At 59.4% G+C, this 22886-nt stretch overlaps 1 protein-coding gene across 1 annotated transcript in view; it reads left to right on the forward strand.

Annotated features, from left to right (window-relative positions):
• The first annotated feature begins 2942 nt into the window (after window positions 1-2942).
• The window catches only part of RAP1GAP2 (RAP1 GTPase activating protein 2), a 74807-nt gene continuing 54863 nt past the window's right edge, over window positions 2943-22886 (forward strand). The window contains exons 1-3 of the mRNA XM_086475203.1: window positions 2943-2992; window positions 5514-5630; window positions 22112-22147. Coding sequence (XP_086331329.1) covers window positions 2943-2992; window positions 5514-5630; window positions 22112-22147 — 203 coding nt within the window. The remainder of the gene's footprint in view (window positions 2993-5513; window positions 5631-22111; window positions 22148-22886) is intronic.

The raw sequence follows: 22886 nt of genomic DNA on the forward strand, positions 1-22886 counted from the left end.
GACGAGGCAAGTTGTGCGGTGAGTCGGGGTCTGGCTCAGTTGGGACCCGTCTGAGCCGAGAGGTTTGGCCGGGGAGGGCACGGAGTGGTAGCGAGTCCTCCCGCACCCCACTGGCCATGGGTCCTCCAGCAGCCCGCTGGCCATGGGTCACCTTGCACCCCACTGGCCATGGGTCCTCTTGCACCCCACTGACTCCACTGGCCATGGAGTCACCTCGCACCCCACTGGCCATGGGTTCTGCCACAGCCAACTTGCAGTCAGCCGGAAGAAACAGTCACCGTGGCTGTGACTGGGGCTGCTCCTCACCCCGCAGCCTCTCTCCTCTGGCTGCAGAAGGAGCGGAGGGCGTTGGGCCTCTGCCCACAGGTCTGCCCGTGGCTGAGCACCCTGCGTGGGTGAGGCCAGCTCAGAGCTGAGTGACTGGGACCAGGGTAAATGGGCCGCTCCCCAAGGGGAGCGTGCACCTCCGTGTGCTCTGGAGCCCAACCTGCAGCCTGCGCCCTGCTAGGCTGACTGCTTGGAGGGACCACTGCTTTCCCCTCCGCCCCCCCGAGTTATTTATTAGGGGCATTTTTGCATTTAATTTAAAAATGGGTTTAACTTTGCCTCAAATATTATTTTTCAACCTAATAGAAATGTAGTGTGTCTGCATCTTCTAATTGCTTTGAAGAACCTAATAAGAAGCTCCTTAAAGTGATGGAGGTCTAAAAGCTGGAGGGTTTTGATAAATTTAACATTAGCTTAACATTTCCACAGGGATTTGAAAATACCAGGCTTGCAAGGATATTTGCTTGAGCTAAGTAACGCAATTTGTCTTTCTTCAAAGAGCTGTTGCTCTGCCCTGCTGACGTGGGGAGGGCTGCAGCGTGCCGCAGCGGTGCTGGGGAAGGGGGCAGGGTAGCCACCCCATGATGCCCGGCTCAATAGGGCAAAGCTTTGGGAAACCACAGGCCACGTCTGCCAGCCTGGCTCTGGTGCGCTGGCCCTCAGGGACACCCTGCCGGGATCCGCACAGCACTGGCAGCGCAAGGGGGCACATGAGAGGTGCCGGATCCATTGGCGTGTGTGTCCTGTGTGAACACGCTGGTTTTTTAAATTTCTCATTATTTTAGATTTTTTTTTTAAAATATTTTTTTTAAATAAAAGCTGTTTTTACTCTTGAGCTCTCACAGGCCTGCAAAAACATACATGTGCTGAAACAGAGGTGAGGCAGTTCCCAGGCTCCAGGGGCAGAGGGGAGAGCTTCGGCCTCTCCTGTTCCTGCTCCTCTGGCCCCACATCCCCACCGCGTCCCATCGCTGCTGCCCACCCGTGACCTCCTGCAGCAGGGGCGAGCACCAGCCACTCCTCCGTCAGGACTGAGACTCTCCCTGCACTTCACAAGTGCAATTCAGCACAACTCTCTGGCTCTGCAGAGTGAGGATCAGATTTTTTGTCTGCCCTTGGCTCCGATTCTGATCGCAAGCAACGTCAGCCCAGGCAGAGCTGGTGCCTGACGGCTGCAGGCAGCTGATAACAGGGCCTTGCTGCGGGGCCAGCTCGTTTGCTGCCTGGCTCATTAAAATATGATGTATCAACAATTTCCTGGTCATAATTTCATCCAAAGCATCCAGCTGAGGACCAAGCCACCATCCTCCCGGGGCAGAGTGGGCTGCCAGCTACCAAACCACAGCCGCTCTGGGCAGGTTGTTTCCTTCCAGCCTTCAGCCCGTCACCTGTGAGAAGTGATGGCTCCTCCAGAGGGTAGATCACTGCCCAGAATCTGGGAAACACCTGGCTGAATTCCCTTTCTGTGACCCTGAGGAAGGCACAGCCTCTCCAGCTGATGTGGTGAAGCACCCCTCTGCTTCCCAGTGAGGGGCATCTGAGAGGCATCAATGCCTTTCAGGTGTGTTTGGACCCTACAGTAGTGGGGCGCTAGGATTACCGATAGTAGGTATTTACTGGAGTAATTAATGTCATTTGATTTAAATGAAGCTGCTGGGTTGTAGCTACAACACCAGGGTTTAATGAGTTGTGAAATAAAGTTCTCAAAAAGCAGGAAAGTCAGGGTTTAGGGCCAGTCTTTTGAGAAACAGCTCTTACTGTGATTTGAAGCTCCTTGAAGTACTATCTGGATATGCTCCTAGTTTGCTCCCGAGCGCTATGGGCCACCCGTGACCAAGTGCAGGCTGCAGCTCTGGGGGGCTGGGGAAGGGGAAGCCCCGTCATGGGCAGACGGTGGGTTTCGCTTTGAATCGACGGGAAAAAAACTTTCCCTCGGTGTCCCCGGACCTTTCGTTCTGCTGGGCTGGCGGGGTGCTCCCAAGGGTGAGCAAGGACCAGCGACACAACCAGGGTCCAAAGGGTGGGCTCTAGCCCCCCACCCTGCGCCGGTGCGGCCGCGCACCTCCGCTGCGAGGGGGCCGGGGGGAGCGCGGGGGGCTCGGGCGGGCGGGGGGCCCGGCGGGGTGACCGCTTCCCCGGTGACCGCTCCCTCGGGACTTGGCGATGCTCTGCTTAGAGCGGCGCCGAGCGTTCGAGGGGTGGGCAACGTGCCTCTCCCGGGAGACTCCGGTGGGCTCCAGCCGCAGGGGGGGACGCCCCCCTCGCGCAGCGGGGGGGCTGCAGAGCGCGGCTGGAGCCCCCCGCCCGGCCCGCTGCCCCCGGAGCTGCCCGGGGGGGGGGGGGTGGGGGTTGAGCGGGCATTGCGTAAGGCTTTACATAACCGGGCACGGGGGGGGTGACCCCCCCGCACCTGCCCGGCCCCGGTCCGTCCCCCCCTCGGGTCCCCCCCGCCGGTGCCGGAGGAGGCGGGAGCGCGCAGGAGCCGCCCCGGAGCCGCCCCAGCCCCCGCCGGGGGACGGTGTCCGCGCTGCTGCTGCCGCCGCCGCCGGGACGGGCCGGTGCTGACGGGGTCCCCCCCTGCCCCCGCGGCATCGCTCCCCGCCACCGGCCCCGGCATGGCCTCGGGCAAGGCGGCGGGGGAGCGGCGCTGGGAGCTGGTGCGCTGGTGAGTGCGGGGCCGGGCTGGGGGGGGGGGCACGGGGGAGCTCCGGGGGCTGAGGGATCGGGGGTGCCCGGTCCTGGGCTGCGGGGGTGCCGGCAGGCTTGGGGAGGGGGGACCTAAGTTTGCGAGGGGGTCCCGGCTTTGGGGTGGGGGGTGCTCCTCGCCCGGGGGGAGTCCCGGCTGCTGAGCCCGGTGAAGAGGGGAGCCCCGACCGCGGCGGGGTTTGGGGGGGGGGGGACACACACGACACGACACAGAGCCCCGGCATCTCCGGGGCACTGCGAGGGGCGCAGCGGGGTCCCAGGCACAGGGGGTCTGGGGGGGGGTCCTAGCGGGGCGGCTCCTCCAGCGGGGGGAGGAGGACGATTCCCTGGGCAGGGAGAGGGCGGGCGGGGGCTGCAGCGGCTGCGAGGGGCCTCTCTGGCATTTGGGGTCCGGTAGAGGTAGAAGGGGCGATCCCAAAGCGAAACCCTGCTTCTGGGAAATGTCCCCGCCCGGGAGAAGCAAGGGGAGCAGCGGCGTCCGGGTCCCAGGCATGGCTGGGTCTCGTAGCTGCCGGGAGGCCGGGGACACCCCCGGGGTGCTTTGGGAGCCTCTTGGCTGGTGCCGCGGGGTGAAGGGGTGCTGAGGCTGCTTTGGGCTTTGGTGTGGGGAGACCCGCTTCTTCCTGCTGGGGATGGGGCGATGGCAGTGACCGGAGCAGCTGGGACAGGCTGACATTGGGAACAAGCTTTCTCTGTGTTTGGGTTTTGTAATTATTTTTAATTGTGTAGTTTGTGACGTCCAAAGCGTGTGACTTTTGAGCAGGGCGCTGTAGCGATGCCAGGCTGTGACTGGGTGACTCTGGTTGCAGCGTGGTGCTGCTGATGTAAGGGCTGGGAGAGGGCCCAGGGCTTGTCGCGGCACCCTGGGCAGGGAGCAGAGCTGGGCTGGGTGCTGGGGGTCCCAGGTGCGGGTGGGATCCCTGCAAGCCTGGGTGAACAACCAGTGTGGAAACTGGCTGAGGATTACTCCCAGCTTGTGAAGCTTTTCTTTTCCCTTTCTTTCTTTCCCTCCAACCTCCTCAGCAGCCTGGGCCACTTCTGTTCTTGCGCGCTTAGAGCCAAACTGTCACAACAGCTGCTTGGCTTGGCCGTTCTGCTGTCCCTGCTGCCTTGCCCCCCTGCTCCCTCCTACCCCAAAGTCATTCTGGCTTGCCTGCCACTACTTTGTGCAATGTTTTCATCTGCAAGAGCTGCAGGGGAGTGCTGGGACTGCACGATGCTCGGCTGCTTTTACCAAGAAAATTAGCAGGTCACTCTGTACTGGTGACACTCAAGGAGCCTTTTGGGTTTTCTTTTGCTGAGAGCAGGAGGTCCCGACAGCTGTCGCTGCCCCCTGGCTCTGGCAGGACCCTGCAGCTCTGGGTGAGATCGGGCAGGCGGCAGAGCCCAGCAGCAGCGACCTGCTCCAGCCATGGCCCTGCTCGTCAGGGCTGCGGGGACCCCACGGCGCTGTGGCACGTCCCCTTGGCCCCATCCAGGCAGCGTGGCCGGATCCCTGCGGTTCGTGGTGGGAATGTATCTCCCAGAGCATCCGCATGCAGAGAGGACTACGAGCTCACCCCAGCCCTGGCTGGGGTTTCACGGATGCTGCAGCTGTGTGTGCGTGTGTCTCCAACAAATACTACAGGGGCTTTAAATAATTAATTGCTTGCTGATGAAATTTCATGTTCAGAGGAGGGTGTGTGAAGTGCAGCTGGCTGTTGGGGTGAGGCAGGCAGCAGAATTGTGTTCTCGAAGACGGGAACAACTGCGGTTACCGACATTTTGTTCAGTAGCAGAGAACCTGTACCTCTAATCAAATTAATAATGACCGATTCATCACTTGAATATTACTTAATAAGCCTCAGCATCTGGCCTGACATCTGAAATAATATTAGAAAGGCATTAGCCTGGCCTTGGAGCTGGTGATAGCGCTGGGGACAGGGCTGGTGCCAGGCTGGTGGGGAGCGGCGGGGTGGGAGGTGTGGGGCCAGGCTGGGCCCCGGGGTGACGATGCTGAGCCAGGGGTGCTGAACCTCTGCCCCCAGGGTTTTACAGTGAAACGTCCCGCACTGCTTTGGAAATGTTTGCTCTTTGCTTTTCTGTGCGTGGGGGTTATGGGTGCTCATGGGTCTGGCCTGGGGGGGTCCTGCATCCTCTGCAAGGCCATGCTGGGTGATGGGGACGACTGCTCTGGTGGCAGCAGCGGTGGGGAGCAAGGGTGGCTGGGGACCACCGTCCCCTCCCCGGGGGACACCCTCAAAGGGGTGCCCTGTCCCTCCGTGGCCATGGGAGTGCCCGCTGATGGGGACAGCGCAGGGATGCGGACGGATGGGGCTGTAACGACGTTTTGCTGCTTCCACCGAGGAGCACGTTAGCGGTGGCGTTGGACTCGCAGCTCCGCGCAGCGCTGCTGAGCCAGCCGCTCTCCGTGTCCTGCAGCTCCCTCTCCGCAATCCTGCGCTAATAAATATTTCAGTCTTTCTTGCTGTTATTTTTAGGTACGTGCGAGAAGGCCGGTTTCGGATCGAGGAGAGGACGCTGACGGCTTTCCAGTGGCTGTACTCGCCCCACCAGCACCGCATCGTCAGCCGGGCGGACCTGGGCTCACCCAGCAGGTAAGGGGGGGCCATGGGCTGTGGGGAGCAGTGGCACGTCCCCTGCCAGTCCTGCCGGTGGCCCGCTCTGTCACGAGCCCTCGGGGTTTTGTTGTGGGTCTCCTGAGCCTCAGCCTGTCTCCGGAGCCCTGTGAATATCTGAGCGCCTTGGGTTTCGCTTTGGAGAAAGGGTTCAGAGGCAGGGGTGCAGCCAGGAGCTGCAAACGTCGCATAAGCACCCCTCTGGTTTCAAGCAGTGGAAAGGACAAATCACTGTCTGCGTCCCCAAACTTTTATTTTTAAAACCCCCATGCTTTAGGTCAAGCACACAGTCTTTTGAGGACCTGCTTTATGCAGGTAGCACACTTGAGATTTACTTAAAAAATAAATTGGGAGGCGGGGGCTGCGTGTCTCCCAGCCGTACGTGATCTTTGGAAAATATTTGTTCTGATAACCCAATTTCATTCCTTCCCTACACAGCTCGTTGAGAGCATGTCTTGAAGCCACGTCCTGGGCATGTGCCGTGGCTCTCCCTGCTGATGCATACGCGTCGCTGTCAGTTCAGATCCCAGTCTTTGGTGATAAAATGCCATTAACATAAAAGCCTTGCGGGCCTCAAGACACACGTAGCGCGGTGTCTGTTTTCCTGCTGGTTAAGAGCACTGGGACACCCCGAGTCCCCGCGTGGCTGAAAGCTTTTCCCTCTGTGTTTCAGCAGCAGTTTTGCTCTGAGAGCCCTTAAAGCCCTGAAGTGTTTCTCTCCCCAGAACCTCGTGTACCAGAAGAGCAGCAGGAGGGAGGGGGTGCCCGAAACACAGGACTTGCTGTGGGGAGCGGGGGCTCTCGGAAGCTGCCTGCAGGGTGAGGGGGCTCTGGGGGAACGATGCTGCGGAGCCCCCGGGCTGGGTGGGGAAGGCCCTGCCCTGCTCGCAGGGAGCAGGAGGGGAGGCGACATCCAGGCCTAGAAGAGATCTTGAGGAGCAGGAGGGAGGTGCCTCGCTCCCCTTGGCAGGAGCCGTAGTGTGTGCCTGTGCCACGGCCGGCCGCTTCCCGAGACGGCGATGCCTCTGCCTGCAGCCAAAGAGGCTTTCCAAAACCTGGAATTACCATGCTGGTTATTGATTTTTAACCAGTTTTTGCAAATTGTTATCAGAGGCTGCATCAATCTCCCTCCTGATGCGCATGTATCAGGTAGCACATGGAACCAAAACGTGTGTAACGTCATTTATAATTAACGTTAAGTACCATTGGGGTTAATTCCGCTGGATTCATTTGATTTCCCAGCGGGCTGGGAAGTTACCTGGAGAAGTCTGGTAGAGCCTGTGGGATGTCAGTGGCTGGTTATCAATGGTGACTGCATCCCTCTTAGGGGGATAAAAGTCTTTGCCCAGATTGCAGATGGGGCTGTGGCCCAGGGCAGCCCGAGTGTGCCCTCCAGCTCAGCAAGTCCCAGGTTTGCCTAGCTCTGGCCACCAGCAGGCAGGAGATCAGCCCACTCGGGCAGTGCCTCAGCCAGGGAGCAGAGCTCGGGGAGCAAAGCTGCTGCGGGCTGTGCCGTGCCGTTTGCTTCAGCAGCTGCCCTACGGGATGGCAGCGAGAGGGAAGCCCCCTCGGGGAAGTGTCACCGTCTTTAAGCCCCTTGTTTGTTGCTAGCAGCAGTGAGATGTCCTACAGCCCCCTGGCCTGGCGCTGGTGGGTGAGGGACAGGGCATGGCGAGCGGGCAGCCGTGCCCGCCTCCCAGCACCAACGTTTGTCTCGACTGCAGCACGTTGCTGCGGAGGTTTCAGCTAGGGGACATCTTGGTGCCTTGGGTGGCACGCTGACACCAGGACGCTCTGTGGCATTTCAGGCTGTCATGCTATTTACCTGTCACATTAATTGGATCACTCTGGTTTGATCTTGCTGCTTTTCGTAATGGTAGTGACACAGCTGAGCAACAGGATGGCTGATATGCTGGAAGCATTAATGTAAAAGCTGTATTTTAACATTTTTATTATTTATAGACATCAATATACTCATTGGTCCACTTAAGTAGCATTTTATAGAAGGACTAGAGCATGGGTCCTGCATCCTACGGCTCTTCACACAGCTGGGCTGGTTTTGCCCTGGTCCCACACACAGAGTGTCGTGTCTGGAGGCAGCAGGCGCGCTGCTGCCGGCGGAGCTGCTTTGGCTGGGATGGGCCTCTCCTCCGGCATGGGAAGGCTTTTGGCAGCTGGGCCCAGCTGCCTGCTGCTGGGGAACAGCACAGTGGCCGTGGCTGTTCGCAACAGGGAGCAAACCTGGGTGCGAGAGACCATGATGGTTTTAGTCGTGTGGCTGTTGGTCGCCCAGCAGGAGCACTGGCCCGGCCAAGCCATGTGTGCTGCCGGCAGGGACCAGGCAGCGTGGAGGCATCCAGCTGGGGAGCAGAGTGGGGCGCAGAGGGCTGCCCAGCTCGGCCCTGGGAGCCTTTGGTAGCTGAAATCACCTACAGCGATGTTGAGTGCTGTTAAACAGGCTTCAGGGCTGCCAAGAAAGGGAATTGCATTGGTTTCACTGGTTCTCTTTAGGAAGCAGTGGGAGCAAGGTGGTGCAGGTTGTGATGACCGGGCTGAGCTCCGTGCTGGAGGCTCATCCCTTGGGCTCAGCCGGGTGATGGCAGTGTGGGGCTGGGGTAGATGCCCTGAGGGCTAGAAAAGATGAGCCCGTTGTTGGGAATGGAAGTTTTGCCTTTCCTTTCCGTGGATCCAGATTTTGGCCCTGGAAGCTCTTCTTCTGTCTGGTCCGGTCCGTGTCCATCTGTAATTCAGCTGCAGCTGATGAAGGGGCTCACATGTAAGGCTAACGCCTGCTTTCAAAGCTGAATCCAAAGGGAGTTGCTCCATTTTCTAGTTGTTTTTTCACAAAGCAGCCCTTTCACTCTAAAAGCCCCAGGCAGGTTTAATGGTCAAGATCCCCCCCTTTCGCTGGTGGACGTTGCTCCAGCGATGCTACCCGAGTCCCCCTGCTGAACAACCCTTGCTCAGGAGCCCCTCATCCCTTCCCCCCCCCCCCCCCCCCCCCCCCCAAAAGGGAACCCAGTCCTGGCTGCCAGCTTGCTGACGTGCTTCACCTGGGCAGCTTGTCCCTCTGCCGCCGCAGGGGTGAAGGGCAGGGCTGCGGGGGCGGCTCTGCCCCGGCAGCCCCCGGCTCGGCCCCCCGGGGGTGCTGCGGGGCCGGGCGGGCTCCGCGCCGCTCCGCTCCGCACCGCACCGCCCCGCGCCGGGGCTGAGCGCGGCGGCGGGTGGCGCAGAGACGGGCGCGGAGAGCGAGGTAAGGGGCTGCGGGGTCGGAGCTGCAGCCGCGGGCTGCAGCGGCGTCTGAGCGGCGTGCGGGGGCTGGCGTGCGGATGCCCAGGGCAAGCCTTCAGCGGGAAGGGGTTTGAGCCCGTGTTTGTCCGTGTTTCTGCCCCGGATGGGCTTGTCGGAACGCAAATGTGAGGCAGAGCCGGGGGATCTATTGTTGAAGCGCTTTCCAGTCCCCAGCTTCTCTGTTTGCCTTTAAATACGCGGTGTCGACTTCAGGCACGTCGCTTTGTGTGTCGGGGGCTTGGGGACAGGGAATGTGGGGTCTGCGCGCCGGCGCGGGTGTTAAATAATGAAAATTCAGAGGAGGCAACTTCAGAAGGTCTTTTCGGTGCTCCGCTCCGATGTCTTTGGGGGGTTCGTGGCGTTGGTGCGCGCTCTGTGTGGGTTATGGTCACCCCCTTTGCTGAGGACCCCTAGGGTGTTTTTTTTTGCGTTTGACAGAAACAAGGCACAGAAAGAGATTGTTCTGGGTGCCCTGTTTGCTGGGGTGACCCTCCTCCCCCCTCTCTTTGAGCGAGATTGCAGCGTCTCTCTGCCGGAGAAGCAGCATCATGTCTGCTCCCAAGGCAGAGCGGAGCGGTTCTCTCCATCCCGCTCGTCCCTGCGGGCAGAGCTCCAGTGTCACCCGGGTGCGAGGCCCACCGAGCTGGTAAGGGCTGCACGAGCGTGTCGCCTGCGTCCCTGGCGTGTGCGGGACGTGAGATGAATCCTGCTGGGTACTGCCTTATTTCCCCATCTTCTGCACACTCCAGGCTCCGCTCTGTTATTTAAGACTGCTTGTTGTTTTAATAGCACACAGGACATATTATCTGTCCAAACAGCATGATTTATTGAGGGTTGGAAACACGCCAAGGAGTCTAAATTCAGATTCAACAAGAAGCATGATGCCAGCCAGCCGGCTCGCTCTGCACACACCAGGTTTAAGAGATATTTTGTTCTCCCTCTGCTGCTGACTCCTCCCAAAGGGCAGCTTGCGATAACCTTAGCAGCAAAACTGCCTTTTTTCTTTGCTTATGTTTGTTTTATCATCCTTCCTTCCTCTTCAACCCTAGGTGTATCCATATGGTAGTGGGGTCCTGGGGGCTGCTCGGAGAGTCCCTCTGCTGCTGCTGCCTGTCATGTACCTGAAGTCAGATGCTCTGGTTGTCGTTAGCGGCTGCTGTGGAAACAGGAACAGGACTTCAGCAGCAACAGTAGGAAGAGACATTTTTTCCAGGAGCTAAAAACAGCTCATTCTCCCCAGACCTCTTTCCAATTTTGTGGGGGTAGATGAATCCCTGCTTGGAGTTAACATCTGCCTCCAAGTTGGATGCCAAACTAGAGCGAGCTGTTTCTTGACTCTGATTTGAATCTCACCCAGCTCTTTCAAAAACCACCCAAAATGGTGGAAAATACAGGTGATACTGGCAAGACGTAGCAGGCTTTGAAAAGCTTGAGTCCAAATCCTGCGTGTCTTGTTTGCGGTGTTTAGATGGAACCATGTACAAGTTTGGCCTTGACCCTGAGCCCTGACTGCTGCCTGAATCTAATCCCGCGCCAGCGCATCTGGGCTTCAGGCGGCTGCTGCTCAGCCATACGCTGCTGGAGGGCTGGGGAGCCGGCCAGCGTGCGGGCTGCGAGGAGAAGCCCCCGTGAGAGGAGGGTGCGAGGGCACGCACTGGTTCACTGAGCCCAGCTCCCTGCTGCTGCAGGCGCTGTGATGACTTCATAAACGTGCTGAGCATCCGTTAGGGTTTTTTTCCTTTACTTCTGTTATTAGGAAACCGTTCCAGAGAGTGTTTGTATTAAAGATTAGAAACCTCCTCATTTCCAGCCACAGTGTGTTCAGGTCTATCTCATACCCGTGCTTTCCTCCCAACCCCACCAGCCCTGGTTTTTAGTTTAAGCAGTTCTTTTTCTGTCTCGCCACAGTCTCTTCATAGCCTGCAGTCACACCCCCCAGCCCGCCGTGTTTGTCGTGTGAATTGGGCCAAATGCTCTCTGGTTCCTCTGGTGCAGCTGCGTGCCAGCGCCAGCCTGGCCCTGGGGCCGGTGTGTGGCAGGCTTCTGCCCTGGGGCTGTGGGTGACTGGACACGTAGGTGAAAACCGGCAGGAACAGGGTTTTGTCAGTTTTTACCCCAACGCATCCTCCCTCGGGCAACCCCTGCAGTGCCTGGGGGAACAGGCGATGAGGTCCTGCCCCTCGGAGCAGTGGCAGCTGGGGACCACGGGACTGTGGCGTGGAATGCACAGCGGATGCTCGGGTAGCCATGGTGATGGTGCCCAGGACCTGGCACCGGCCGTGGCCAACTGCCTGCCGTCCCCATCGCCGGCCAGCAGCACGGCTGCCCCGGGTGCGGGAGGGGGCACGCTGGGGCAGCGGTGCCCTGCCTGGGGCCAGGCTGTCTCCAGAGCATCCCGAGTAAGGGACGCTGCCTGTGCGTCGCAGCACGCACGGAGGAACCTTCGTGCCAGACCCTCGGGGCAGGCACAGCATGTGTGGGGACGCGGGTACCTGCTGCTCATCTGAGGCATCCTCTCTTGGGCTTAACTGGCATGGGAAGGGGCATGGTTGGAAGAGGAGAGGAAAACAGACACACAGAAAATCCGTGTGCTTGAGCAGACTCTTCCTAAAGCAAGACCCTCTCATCCCCTTGCTAGCAAGACAGAGCTCTAAAACAGGTGAACCTGAGAGAACAAGCAACTCTGTACGCTAAATTCATAGCGGGCTGAGGAGAGTTTAATGAGCCTGGAAGTCTGTGTGATTGCTTTCTGTGCATGGCGCTGTGGTCAGACAAGGTCTGTGTCCTTCTGCAGTAAAGAGCTGGGCCGTGCGATGCTGGGAGAAACCAGTTGCTGATGTGTGTCAGGCTGGGTACCCAGAGAGCGGATGCGTGTCCAAAATATGAATACAAGGGACATTCTCAGTGCTGCAGGGTGCTCAGCAAACCATTACCGCCAGGAGGCCTGAAGGTAGCAGCCGGGGACCCAGAGCGTTGTGCCTGACTCCCCCGACGCTGTGTGCAGAGCGAGCTTCGGAGCGATGGGGAGTCACTTGCTCTGCATGGCAGGGGAGCAGGGTTGACTCCTGAACGTACAGCCTGGACCAGGCTTTCCTCACCTCCCCTCTGTCCCGCCTGGAAGCCAGGAGATCAATACTGCAAAGAAAAGACAAATTAGCATTGGTGGACTTCAGACCCAGAGACAGTTAAACACGTTGATTTTTGCTCATGTTTTTGGCCTGAACCTGCTTGGGCTTTGCAGAGTTTGGCCTCGTCTTCCTCCACAGTGGTCCCACGGAAGCGTTTGCCTTCCTGCCAGGCGGAGCTTGTCTCAGGGCCCTGCTCCCACCCGCTGCTGATGTTCACGAGGATGTGTGTGACGGGGGCTCAGAAACAGCCCTTTCTGCGGTCCCTGACTGGGCTGATCAGAGTTTGCCTGTTTCTGCTGGTGCTGCAGGCACTGCGTGGTTCAGAAATTACTTTAACATGAGCAGTGGTGCTACCCCGGTCCTGCTGCCCAGCGGTGTTTGGGTGCCTTGGTTTGCGTGGTGTGGGGACACCTCCAGCGCCGCACGGGGAGGAATTGCCCTTCTCTCCCGCGACAGCTGGTGGGTTTCTCCTGCTGGGACGGTGGCTTCCCCATCTCTAAGGGTGTTGGGCAGGAGCCCCCCTGCGCTGGGCTCAGTCGGTGGCTGCTACCAGCAGCCAGCGTGTTCCCCCAGCTCTCTTGGTGACCCTGGAGCGGATCTGGGCTCTCAGTGAGGGGAAAGGCTGCGGTGCTGGCCGTGCCGTTGCCAGTGCCTTTGGCTCATGCCAGCTTTTCCCTTTCAGGGCATGCAAAGAGCCAGCTGGGGAGCGTGAGCGAGCCGCTGGCAGGGGCAGAGAGGAGCTGGGGTGCTGTGGGCTGGCTGCATGCAGCCCCGTGGGGCTGAGTCATCCGACCTTTCCATCTGCCCAACATCCCCAGTGCAGTCCTGGGCAGCAGCTCAGGAGCTCGTTACAAACCTGAAAGCTGCAGCTGAGCCGGTGCCACTTTCCCAGGGTCCCCTCCCCTGTGCTGCGATCCCCAAGCTGCAGCCGGGTGCTCCCTGGGCCGTTGGGAATGCTCGTGGGGCAGTGCCCGGCCGCGGGTCTGGGCTGGGCACGCGTACCCCTCTGTCACTGCCGTCTGGGAAGCGACATGTCGCAGGGCGAGCGGTGGCTTCCTCCAAGATCTGTAAAACCTCAGTGCCCGGCACGGAGGCCCAGCCTGCCTGTCTCCCCCAGCACGTTCAGCGCGCTTTTTCTCCCTGTTTTCTGTCCGTCAGGTTAGGAGCGCCTGGAGCAGGACTGCCTTTCTTGAGGAGGCTGCTAATAATTTACATGCTGAACTTACTTTCTTTTTCTGGCCAGCTGAGCGTGTTGCTGGGAATTAGCTCTTAATTTCTGTAGGGATGTTTTTGCAATTCTTGCTGCATTCTGCAGGCTGATCCTCCCAGTTGAAGCTCAGATGTATCGAGCCCTCCCTAATGAGTTTAACAAGCAGGCTGTAGATAAGCAGGCTGTGCGGCTCAGCTCCCCGGGCTGCCGTCCGTCCCTAAAGAACAAAGCGGCAGATTGAGCTGTTGGAAGGAGACGGTCACAGAGTCCTGTGCGATGAGCAGCCCCGAGACTGATGGAGGTAGGGCACGGTCTGTGGAAGCTCTCCTCGGCTTTACTGTCCTTTGGCTGAAGCTCACCCTGTGGGCGACAGCAGCGTTCCCCCTCCCCGGTGCAGTGCCTGGGACTTCAGAAGCCCCAGGCAGGCAGTTAGTGCTGCAGACCTGTTGGTGATTGGGCAGTAACAGCCACCTTGGAGAGCAAGCTGGGTTTTGTGGGAAGCTGCTGTTTAAGGCATTGAGTTTCTAACTCCATTTCACTTCAGCAGCACCATAAAGGGGAGAAAATACTGTTAAAAATATTCCATGCACTGAGTCAGAATTAATTCAGACTCTGTTTTCCTTTGCTTTGTACGTCGAGGCTGATGATATGCGCAGCGTGTTCTTCCTGCCAGGACAAAATCTAATATTTCTGGGTGCCCACAACCTCCCTTAGAATCATAATAGAAAGATGAATACCCTCAGCGCGCCGCATGCAATATTAAAGCACTAATGATGCAATCAGTCTCTCTTAGCCCCAGTAACAAAGGAAAGAATTATGCTGCCCTTCCTGGGCATAATTCTGCTCTGCGGTGTGGGCTCCGACTGCCGAGGAGACGGCCGGGTACCCGCGCCAGCCCCCTCCTCTGCCCGTCCCTCGGCGGGGCCAGCGCCGTCTGTGCCCAGGGCTCGCGCGGGCAGAGGGCCAGCCCCGTGCTGCCGCCCGCGCCGGAGCCCCTCACGAGCGGTTCCCCTTCCTACGGCTGCCCAAATCGCCAGGCTGCCGCAGGGGCCCGGAGCAGCCCCCGGGGAGCGGAGCAGTGGGTACCGGTGCTGCTGGGGGCTGAACGGGCTGTGCCGGGGGGCTGGCGGCCTGGCTAACCCGTCCCGCAGCTGGCGTGTCGGCAGGAGGCCAGGTTGGCAGCTTCAGCCGTCTGGGAGGAAGGCGCCTGTGGACTCTGCTTTCTTCTGCGCCGTCGGTTCATGCCTTTGCCGGTGCTGTGTTGCCCGGACCCTTGAACGCCCCTGTTTCGGTGGTCTCGCTGGCGGCCGCAGGTGCGGTGTCAGGGGCGGTTTGAGCCCTGTGGTCCCCTGTCCCTGGTGGGAGAGCTGAGCCAGGGCCGCGCAGAGTCAGCCCGTGTTCCCCTTCGTAACCAGACTCGCAGCCCAGCAGTTCGTGCTCATCAAGCTCCGACGCCCTGCGGTGGGCAGCACGCCGCCGTCGGCGCAGCCTCCCGCTCCCTCCCTTTCTTGCTCTTTCGGTGTGCCGGGGTGCGATGGAGCCGGCCGGAACGCGGGCACCTCTCCTCTGCGCTGCTCTGGGGGCTCCAGGACCGGGGTTGCGTTCCAGAGAGCTGCGAGTGCCTCGTGCTCCAGGGGAGTTTGGTTTTATTCATTACCTGTTAGCAGTGTGGCTGCTGCCCCAGCTCTGTGGCAGCCCCTCCCCGGTGGCGCTGGCGGAGCTGGGGTTGCTCACCGGGGTAGGTCAGGGCGACGGGCTCCTGGCTCTGGCAGAGGTCCCTGGGAAGTGTTAATTTTGTCTGGTGCAGATGGTACCAAGGAGGCATCCTCCCCCAGGCCTTTGTTTCTTAATTTTGCCTGATCAGTTATGATTTGGCTGTGCCTGCTCTGAAGGGAGGAGGTTTGTCAGGTTTTTTTTCTTTCGTTTTTGAGGCCAACTGTGTGAAATACCTCGGGGGGAAGAGGGGAAGCGAGAAAATGTCACTGCAGACGAACTATTTCTGGATGTGCTCCTGTGAGGGTGAGGTGATGCTGGGCAGGTGCTGATGTGATACCCTGGAGCAGAGAGAGGCTGGTGGCTTCTGAGGGGTTGGAGTTGAATCCTTGGTGTATTTTTAACCTTTGCCTGGTGCAAATGTTGTTTGTCACCTGTATCTGTCGCAGCCAACATGGCCCTGGGGGATGGGGAGTGAGGAGAGCTCTGCCTCAGCCCCTGCCGGCCGTGGGCATCCCTGGGTGCTGGTCCCACTGGTGTGGGGCGAGGTGGGCTTCGTGGGGGGCTGCCTCGTGCCTCTCCTGGGCAGCGGGAAGTGGAGACAACGTCCCTATGGCCACATCGAGGTCCTGCCCTCCCCTGGCTCCGAAATCCCCAGGGAGGTAGGCGAGTCGCTCTGCGTGCCAGCGAGGCGTAAGGAAGACCTGCCAGAGTGATTTTGATGTAGTGACCTGCCGCTAAAGGGGCGTCTGGCCCTGCCTTGCTGCGCGTCCCCCCGTCACCCTCTCGGCTTCCATGCTGCCTCTGACAACAGCGAGTCCACGTAAGGGCTGAAGCGGCAGAACGAGGTGCGGTAATCGGTGCTTGTGGCGCTGCAAGGGTGAATGTTTAAATGAAGAGCTGGCTGTTTTCCTGGGACTCTCCAAGTTGTTTCTGGTGTGATGCCAGTTATAGATTGATGTTTCCCACGGCTGCTGTCGCTACCGGCCACCGCACCTCTGTGTGCAGGGCTGCACTGGAGCTGCAGCAGCTGGGTGTTGTTCTGATGCGCTGCAGAGCTCGGCCATGCGGGGAAGCTCCCTGCTTTTATTTTCAGGCATGTAAATCATGAGCGGCTCAGTAGAGCTGGGCAGAAATCAACTGGTATGAGTGTAAGAAAGACGTGACCTGGGGGAAGATGAAGTGAGAGGATAATGTCACACTGCTATTGATGCAGAGCTTTAACACGGAGCATGCAGGCCAGAAACAAATGTGCTCCAAGCAAATGTCTGCTCCAAATAATTCATGGTACCTGAATTATGGCTTTCAAGACTGCAGCATGTTTGGGATTTTTTTTTTCTTAATAATGTCCTTAAGAGCTCTAAAATGCAAAGGATTTCTATCATTTCATCCCTTTAAAGAGAGATGGCTGTGGGCAGAAAAGTAGGAGTTGAGATAGCTGGATTTCAATCCAAGCTCTTTCCCTGGAGTTGAGTGATTTCTCTCTCCCAACTCCCTGTCCCCCACCTTCTTTCACACATCAGACAGAATCCAAATGTTTCTTAATTTAAAGCTTTTGGGTGCTTGGATGAGAGTTTAACTCCTGCAAGTGCCAAGCACTGGGCTGAGAGCTGCCTCGAGTCCCCCAGGAGCCGCGGGAGCCAGGCACTGCCCGGTGCCGAGGCAAAGGGATGTCTTCTGCGTGTGCCAGGCGTGGTTTTAAATCGCTGGAGTAGGAGGTGAGTGTTCGAGTGGCCGAACCAGCAGGACCTTGGCAGTCGGAGGCTTTATGCTGGTCTTTAAACTGCTGAGACTTTGGGAAGTGGACTTTGGGAAGTGGACTTTGGGTTCCTGTATCTCTTGTGCACGGTGGATGATGGGTGATCACACAGCTCGTCCCCTCCTGGCTCCAACGCGAGGTGAGGCTCCGGCATCGTGCTGGCAGCACCCATGCCGGGTCCCACTGCGGCCCCAGGGCAGCGAAGCCCCCGCGAGTGCTGAGGGGTGCTCGGGGTTCCCACCCTTCCTCCAATGCTGACCCATGGAGGGTGAGTCCCTGCTGCAGCCCAGGCCTGAGCGGGTGCAGACAGGCTCTGGTGGCTGGTTTGGGGAGGTGGAGGGCGTGAGGCCGGGGTGGCTGGCCTGGGGGCGCGATGCCCAGCCCCTGGGCACCAAGTGCAGCCTCCAGCACTGAGCTCTGCTTCCTACAGCACTGGGCTCACCTCCCTACGGACTCTGCTGTGCCCTGCGATGCCCGAGGGCTGGTGCAGGGGATGATAGCCTGTTTTCTTGGGATTTCGTGATTGATGGGGCCTCGTACCCAGCTAGGGGTCAGCATTTCCACTTAAATGGGATTTCTGAAGCCTGGCTGTTAAAGGACCGTAGGGGTTTGGTGCTGGTCAGACTGCAGACCCACACTTTGGGGTTATGGAGCTGCTGGGTAACTGGAAGGGGAGAGAACCTGTGTGCTGCAGCTGCCCAGGGGCCGGGTGGGAGTTGCCTCGCCAGGCTCCGGGGCAGCCAGGGATCTGTTTGTCACAAGAGATAAGGTGATGGGATTTTTGCTTATTGGGGTTTAATGCTTTTAGTGACATGTCCCATGAAACACGCTGCAGGGCCAGCCAGAGGGTGCTCCGCCAGGGAGCCAGCCTGGCGCAGTGAGCCCAGCCCTGCCATTTCGGGGACACCCTGAGAGGCAGACCTCGGCGTTGCCACCAGTGACCTTCTGCGCCGGGCCCGGTTGGGTGGCCAGGCTGGCAGGCGGGGTGGGGGCAGCCCCATGGCACGATGCTTGTGGGTGACGCCATGCCCGTGGCTCGGCCCCGACGCCCACGGTGCCCGCGCCGTTCTGCCCACGGCTCCTGCCATTAGGAGAAATACGATATTTGCGGCGTAAGGTTGTGAAAAGCCCGAGGCCACAAAAGAGAAAAAAAAAAAAAAAAAAAGGAAATGACTTTTCTTCTGGTGTTTGTATGTGTGCGTGGGTGCGTGCGCTCCTGCGCTGGGCGCAGCTGACCGGGAGGCGCTGGGCTCCCCCCGCCCCGGCACAGCACCGCGCACGCTGGCAGGAAGCACCCGCTGTGGCTGGCACGTGGGTGCTGCCGGCCCCATCGCCGCGTCCCCTCCATGGCCGGAGCACCCTGGCAGCACCGAGCTGCCACCATGTTCCAGAGAAAGCGCAGCGTCTCCTTCGGCGGCTACGGCTGGTGGGTGCCTTTCCTTTCTACCCCCCCGCCCCCTTTGCTACCGGGAGCTTTTCTTCCCTCTGTGTCTCCAAAGGAGGAAGCACCACGGCGCTGTGGCACGGTGCCCTCGTGGCAGAGCCCTCTGCCCCACGCCGACGGGGGTGCCTGGGTGTCAGGAAGGACCTTCTTCCCCCTGTGCCTGCGGGGAAGCCCGGCACAGCTTCAGCAGGCGGGTGCCGCTGCGCCCCAGCAAAGCCCCTCGTGAGCCCCGCGGGTGTCACACAGTGAGGGGGCTCCCGTGGGCTCGTCACCTGCGAGAGCGTCCTGCAGCTCTCCCCTCACTCCGTCCTCTCCTCCTCCGCCCAGGCAGCGATGCTCACAGCTGCCTTCGGCACCTTGCGGCGCGCACGGCGAGGTCCTTGGCAGGTTCCCAGCACCTCCCCGAGTCATCCCTGTTCTGTCCGCCTTTGGCAGAGCACCACGGCTGCCGCCTGCACCCCGGGTTCAGCGGGGCTGTTTGCTTCTCGTGTCCCTTCCCTCAGAGATGTGTGGATCTGTAGGGAAATAGTTTAAGAAAATGGCACTGTTCTCCCTCCAGTTTCCCTCTCTCCAAGGTGTTTTATGCCCATTCCAAGTCTGTGCTGTTTGATTGTGATCGGGCCGTGGGAACTGATGGCCGAATCGGCAATTTTGTGATGATTTTGGCTGTTTGGCACCGGGGCAGAGGGTTGCTCTGCCTTCCCCTCCCCGTGCCGCGGTGGCTGTAGGGGCTGGGCAGCCAGGAGCCCCGGGGGCTCTGGGAGCAGTGCTCCTGCTGGTGGGCTTGGAGCGGCTTGAAACCTGCCGGGGAAATGCTGAGTAACGGAGGGGGTTGTGGGAGGGCACGAACTTGTCGAGGGTTTTGGCGAAGTCTCCTGGGAACAGAAGCGCACGCCTTGCTGAAGCCAAGCGCTTTGTCTCAGCGGGATTTTTTTATTTTCTTTACATAAAAATGGGAAGGAAGCACTGCGATAAACTTCTGTACGCATAAGTTTTGTGAAATGCGGGCTCGCTTTGCGGCGGAGAGAAATCGCAGCTCTTGGCCAGCTTTGCCCCGCAGCCGCCGTTGGGAGCGGTGCCGCTGGGGCCCCGACCGCACCGGGCACATCCCGGGAGCTGCTGCTGCTGGCAGGTTTCTGCTGTGACGGAGTGGAGCCGTTACCCGCCTTTGCAGGGGCATTTGGGGCTGACTGGGCTTTGCTCAGTTGTTTTTCTTCTGCACTTCAGCAGTTGCAGGGAAGAGATAACCACGAGCCGGAGAGTTGCGCAGGAAAATGTGGTTTGGTGCCTCTTCGGGGGCTGTGCCGCCGTCACAGTCCGGGCTGGGGGGAGGTGGGGTACAGGCTTTCCTTTAAATATCAGCATCGATGTCTGCACAGTGAGAAAGAAAGATCAGGGGCTGTGGGGGAGCTCTGTTCTCTGTGCTCCAGTGGGGAAGCTCCCAAGTGGGGCTGGTGAACAGCTCCCCAGGGCTCGCTGGGGAAGACGCCCCTCGCAGCCGTGCGTTGCCCAGAGAGCACCGTGCACAGCTCGGAAAACGCTTCCACGGGTGTTTACGGGAAAGGAAGGGACCGGCCGCAGCCCCGTACCTGCATCTGCATCTTCTCACGGCTGCCCGTGCCCGCGGCCGGCACACCCTTCCTGCGGGGAGCGTGTGGGGTGGCCGGGCACACCCAGCCGCCCCGGTCTGCCGCAGCAGTCGCTATTTCCAGCCCTCCGCTGGGGTGTCAATCGGGTTTTCTTGTTGGTTTTTTTGTTGTTGTTGTTCTGTCCAGCGGCTGCATCTGCTGCCAGCGAGGTCCCGGTAGCAGCGTGGTTGTCCTGGGGAGGCAGACGTGCTGCCACCGCTCTTGGACGTGGCAATGCACTCCATGGTGTGTGCAGCCCCGGGAGCTGCCACCCCAGCCCTGCCCACCTCCTGCCTGCACCCCCTTCCCAGCTCGATGGGGCCCCGGTGACCGATGCGGGTGCCAGCCGTGTCCCCGCTCCTCCTGGGCCGTCGCCACCCAGCTGCTGTTGGCTGCTGCTTTCCCCTGGGCGCCGCTTTGGGTGGCAGCAGGGGCAGACACCCCCTTTGCTGGGGTTGCCGGGGCTTGGGGAGCCCCAGGGCCGTGCTGGGGTGCAGAGGGAGGAGGTTGGACCAGGGTGTGGGGTGTTTCACTTCACCCCACCTCGGGAGGGGAAGCAGGGCAGGGCCTGACGAAGCAGCTCTTGTAACTTAGTCATATCGCAACTGCGGTTTCCCTACCAGAGGGTTTCTTTCTTGTGTGTTTCTTTTTAGTTCGATGCCCTTTTTTTTTTTTTTTTTTTTTTTTTTTTTTTTTTTCTCTCCAAGAGGCCAAATAACAGCAACTGATTTTTCTTCCTGCAGCTCTGGATGAAGCCGCCCAGTGCAGCTCCCTGGTCCAGCACGGTCCTGCGGGAGCTGCCCCAGCCGCCCGCTGTCCCCACGGCTCATTTGCATCTGCTGCCGTTTGGCAGGAGCTGTTTACACCAGCGCACTTTAATGTTCAACTTGATTTAATGATCGACAAGCTCTGTGGACAGGCTTGTTAAGTATTAAGTGACAGCGGTGGGTGCCCTGGGTTTATTTTTAGGAGCAGCAGCGTGCTGGCCCTCCGGGAGCTGATGTTTGGGGAAATGCCCGGAACGGAGCTCCCGTGGCCTTGGGGTTTTGTGAGCGCGACATCGGCCGCAGCGAGAGAGGGACCCAGGGACGGGCCATGGTGCGTGCAGGCTGGGTGGGCAGGAGGCATCGGTGTTCTCCGGGGGTGTGCGGAGAGGCCTCGCCCTCGCCCACAGGGAGCGGGGACGCCCCACGCGGGGGTCCTGCCGTGTCTGCCCCGGTGCCGGCTCAGCCTGCGGCACGGCGTGCCGGGGATCCGGCCCCGCTGCGTCACCCGTGGGTGCAGCCTCTTTGTGATAGGGAAGCTCAGCCTGGCAGCGGAGCGAGGTAAAGCTGCGAGTAGAGGGGAAACTGCATTTCTTCAGCCTTGCCGTGTCCTCTGTGGTCACAGGGCAATACAAGTGGGGCTCTGGGGGTTTTTTGGTTGTTTGGTTTTGGTTTTTGTTTGGGGTTTTTTTGAGAAGTGGAATTAATTCCATGTGGCAGATAAAAGAGCATTTGCAGTAACTGCCAAAAGACATAATTTTGCATTTTTGAGACATTACTGTGATTTGCATTAATTAATATTAATATGGCTTTAACCACAATGATTCTGTGGAGACAGGAAGTTATTAACGGTGCCAAATAAATAAGAGAAGCAACTGGGGCTCCTGGCCCCGTGTGCACTGGCCGGGGCTGGGAGTGATGGGGCTGCTCTGTGCTCCCCCCGCCAGGGGGTCTCGGTGCAGGTGCTCAGGGTGGCTGCGGGCAGGTGAGGCGGTAAGGGGAGGGGTGGGAGTGAGCCCGAGCTCACGCAGCAAGGCAGCACCCAGCCAGGTATGAAAGTCCTGCGCATTGCCGTGTCCTCGTTCCTTCCCCGTTGGACTGGGCTTCTCGTAAGGCTGCAGGGTCGAGTTTGCGGGGTTTGATGTGATCTTCACAGATCTGCGGGCTTTGAATGTGTGTTTTGTGGGAGATGTGAACCGGTGCTTTGGAGGGAGCCGGGGCGTGGGTGATGTTCTCCTGTGCTGCCTGGTTCGCCTCTGGCATTTTGGGTGAAGCAGCAACAGTCCTCCACTGGTCACCACCAGGAAGTAACTGGGGAGAATTTGTTTTACTTGCCACCAGGTTAAATTTTGGTTGATTTTATTTTCTGGTCGAGTCTTTCTGTGGTGATTGTCGTGTCAGCCAGACCGATGGCACCACCGATGGAGATGCTGGGGCCGGGTTTGCCAGCAGCCCCGGGTACCTGAGCCGGCAGGAGGGACAGCCCGTGCCCGCAGTAACGCGCTCCTCTGCTTTCTCCCCAGGATCGACAAGACGATGCTCGCCAGCCTGAAGATCAAGTGAGTACTCGCACTCTTCTCTCGCGTAAAGTGATTTCCCTGTGAGGGGGGCGGTGCTGAGAGATGGCTTTGTGCGTGGAGGATGCTTTCTTGCTAGCTGGGCTGCCATCCCGGTTCCAGCTCCAGGCAGTGTCAGACCAGCCAGATTTCCCCATTCCTGCAGATAGTTTTGTGTGTGTCCCACGGCCTGTTTTCCTGTGAACTCCAAGGTGATTCATGTACCCGGTGTTTATAATACAGGTGGTGACACAATCGCTGTGTGATCAGTGGTTAAGGCACGCACGGTGCAATTCACAGGGCACCAGCTCTGCCTTGGGAGGGATGGGGGTGGGAATTGGCAGGGTGGGCTGCCACTGAGCTTCTGGCTGTAAATTCAGTGAAGTCTGGGGGTTCTTTATTTTGTTTTTGACTCTTGCAGTCTGGAAAGGGGGTGGGTGTTGGTGGGATAGTGGGTGCCTCTGCTCGTTACCCAGCTCTGCTCCCGTGCTGCCGGGGGGGCTCTGGGTGTTGCTCTGGAAGGGGCAAAGATGCTTTTGGGGCCCAGGAGGGTCCGAGAGTCAGTGGTGGGTCCACCTCGTGTTTGCCACGGACTTGCTGAGAGCTGATGGCGTGGGCTCTGTGGATCCTGGCAAGGTGGCTGCTCCGTAATGGAGTGAGGTGTGCGGGACCACGGCCTCTGCTGGAAAACATCAGCTGTGGCGGGGAGCAAGCGAGAAAGGGCTGGGAATGGCAGTACTGA

The sequence above is a fragment of the Leptosomus discolor genome, chromosome 18, assembly GCF_034619465.1.
Source record: "Leptosomus discolor isolate bLepDis1 chromosome 18, bLepDis1.hap2, whole genome shotgun sequence".
Lineage (NCBI taxonomy): Eukaryota > Metazoa > Chordata > Aves > Leptosomiformes > Leptosomidae > Leptosomus > Leptosomus discolor.